Source organism: Triticum dicoccoides, chromosome 6A (assembly GCF_002162155.2).
Source record: "Triticum dicoccoides isolate Atlit2015 ecotype Zavitan chromosome 6A, WEW_v2.0, whole genome shotgun sequence".
In the NCBI taxonomy this organism is placed as follows: Eukaryota; Viridiplantae; Streptophyta; class Magnoliopsida; order Poales; family Poaceae; genus Triticum; species Triticum dicoccoides.
Window position 1 is genome coordinate 27889260 of NC_041390.1, and position 3023 is coordinate 27892282.

At 43.1% G+C, this 3023-nt stretch overlaps 1 protein-coding gene across 1 annotated transcript; it reads left to right on the plus strand.

Moving 5' to 3' along the window:
* The first annotated feature begins 1711 nt into the window (after positions 1-1711).
* LOC119314224 (alpha/beta-gliadin-like) lies at positions 1712-2799 on the plus strand. The gene has a single exon (XM_037588980.1). It carries the CDS (start codon positions 1786-1788, stop codon positions 2650-2652), a length of 867 nt encoding a protein of 288 aa, XP_037444877.1. The 5' UTR covers positions 1712-1785; the 3' UTR covers positions 2653-2799.
* The last annotated feature ends 224 nt before the right edge of the window (positions 2800-3023 follow it).

The window sequence follows — 3023 nt, forward strand, 5'->3', positions numbered from 1 at the left end:
CCAGGTCCTTATCTGGATCTTTATTATCCTTTTCATTACGGTCGGGGAACAAGAATATCTGGTGCAGCTTCTTTAGGAGGGAGGGCCTCATATTATCTATCTTCTATAGTTGTCTGTACAATGCAACCTATTTGATTGCCGTAGCACGATTGCGCTTCCTCGGGCGCTATTGTCTCAAAAATACCGTCGTCCATCTCCGTGACCATCAGTCTCCAAAACACAGTCGCTGCAACATGGGTAAGGGAGACCACATCAGTGCTGGGGGGTCAGAAAATCGGGACACACTTTCGCGCGTCGCGGGCCGCCTCTCAGACAGCTACTGGGGAGGCGGCGGAGTACCTGGGTGCGCGGTGAATCCCCGGGAACTTGGTGACCAACTTCCTTCCCGTGTGGCACATGGAGATGACGGCGACCCCGGCGAAGAGCAGCTTAGCCGCGAGCTGCATAGCCTCGTCCACCTCCTAAGTTGGGACCTCCGCGCGAGCGTTGCGGGGCGCCGCTCGAATGGCTTCTGGAAGGCGGTTGTACATGGGCACAGGGTGAATCCCGGCGAGAGCTGGCCATTGGCGCGTGCAAGTAGACGACGACGTCCCCGACGAAGAGCTGCCCGGCCAGCTCGCCTCACTCTCCTTTGATTAGAAATGAAAGATTGGGAAGAAGCAGACTTGAGCCTGCAGGGAAAGGATAAGGTGACGATGCAGTCTCCACTCGTTCGGGGCGACACGCGTACTGAATGTATGAGAAATGTGACGTTGCAGAGACCCCAAGATACTCCCTCCATTTATTTTTAATCTGCATATAAAGTTTGGTCAAAGTCAAGATTTGTAAATTTTAACTAACTTTATAATAAAAAAATATCAACATTCACAATATGAAATCAATATTACCAGATGCGTCATGAAATGTATTTCCATACTATATAGTTTTTGTATTGTAGATGTTCATATTTTTTAGTATAAATGGGAAGTAGAGGCACTCTTCCATATAATGAAGTTTATAATATATGTTCTTATATTGTACTACAATTGTTTGAATAGCTTAGCATATGTTCAGATGTATGATATCTGTAATTTAAGCGCTTGAATTTTACATATAAATATCTATTAATAATTATGTACCCCTATAATAGCTAGGCCGTGCAGTTGCACGGGTAGATGACTAGTGATTACAATCTTGTTTGTGTGCAAGTCAAGCTTATCTAGTTTACACGTAACAACTTGTAGAACATTACAAAATTTATGCTTGCTAATAACTTCTAGAACACTACAACACTTGACATGTAAAAGGAATTTGACGAGTCATGGCCTACTAAAGCAAGTTATATTACTAGTCTTATCTATCTTAACAGACCACACAAGATTACGAACTAAGTATCGTGACAGCCATGCTTATCTAGTTTATGCGTAACAATTTGCAGAAAATTACAAACTTAGTTTCAGAAAAATAGGCAATCTAGATTAGTGTTTGAGCTGTAAAGTGAATAAGATGAGTCATGCATGTTATCACACCTTTTTGGTGGTGGAATGATAGTGCAACAACAAGGAACTTTAATGACCAGTCCAAGAATACACTTGTAAGTAGTGCCACCAAACAGAACATACCAAATGATGATTTTTAGAAGCATCCAAGCACTTTCCACACAAACAAATGCCAATTGTGAAAGAGATCATTCCATGGCAGCTATAAATAGCCCCATAGCATGACGATCATCCTTCCTCATCCATCATTCTCATTAGTAGAGTGCATCATTTAAGCCAAGCAAGCTGTGGTCAATACAAATCCACCATGAAGACCTTTCTCATCCTTGCCCTCCTTGCTATCATGGGGACCACCGCCACAACTGCAGTTAGAGTTCCAGTGCCACAATTGCAGCCACAAAATCCATCTCAGCAACAGCCACAAGAGCAAGTTCCATTGGTACAACAACAACAATTTCTAGGGCAGCAACAACCATTTCCACCACAACAACCATATCCACAGCCGCAACCATTTCCATCACAACAACCATATCTGCAGCTGCAACCATTTCCGCAGACGCAACTACCATATTCACAGCCACAACCATTTCGACCACAACAACCATATCCACAACCACAACCACAGTATTCGCAAGCACAACAACCAATTTCACAGCAGCAGCAACAGCAGCAGCAGCAACAACAACAACAACAACAACAACAACAACAACAAATCCTTCAACAAATTTTGCAACAACAACTGATTCCATGCATGGATGTTGTATTGCAGCAACACAACATAGCCCATGGAAGATCACAAGTTTTGCAACAAAGTACTTACCAGCTGCTGCAAGAATTGTGTTGTCAGCACCTATGGCAGATCCCTGAGCAGTCGCAGTGCCAGGCCATCCACAATGTTGTTCATGCTATTATTCTGCATCAACAACAAAAACAAAAACAACAACCATCGAGCCAGGTCTCCTTCCAACAGCCTCTGCAACAATATCCATTAGGCCAGGGCTCCTTCCGGCCATCTCAGCAAAACCCACAGGCCCAGGGCTCTGTCCAGCCTCAACAACTGCCCCAGTTCGAGGAAATAAGGAACCTAGCGCTACAGACGCTACCTGCAATGTGCAATGTCTACATCCCTCCATATTGCACCATCGCGCCATTTGGCATCTTCGGTACTAACTGAGAAGAAAATAACTCTAGTACTAGATATATGAAACACCGTTTTCTCAGTCCATGGTTTGGTCGTTGTAGCGGTGAAAAAATAATGTGACATGCACTATCATGTAAGAACCCGAACTATACTAGTTCAAACTTGGGGATAAAAGACAAACACAGGTCTTGTCTACATATTTATGTTGCATCTATTTATATATTAAAAGTAATATAAGGTGAACCAGGAGCAAGGTAAATATGCTAGAAAATTGCACGTTAATTAGAAATTACTAGCCCTCGATCTGGTACATCTTAACAAATAGAATTATCTTGACCGTTAGATTTATGTAACATATATAATGCTCTGGGCCTCCAACGACTGTACGTGACACATCTGAATGA

Coding starts and splice junctions, on each gene's coding strand:
- LOC119314224 (XM_037588980.1), top strand. CDS start 1,786: ATGAAGACCTTTCTCATCCTTGCCCTCCTTGCTATCATGGGGACCACC.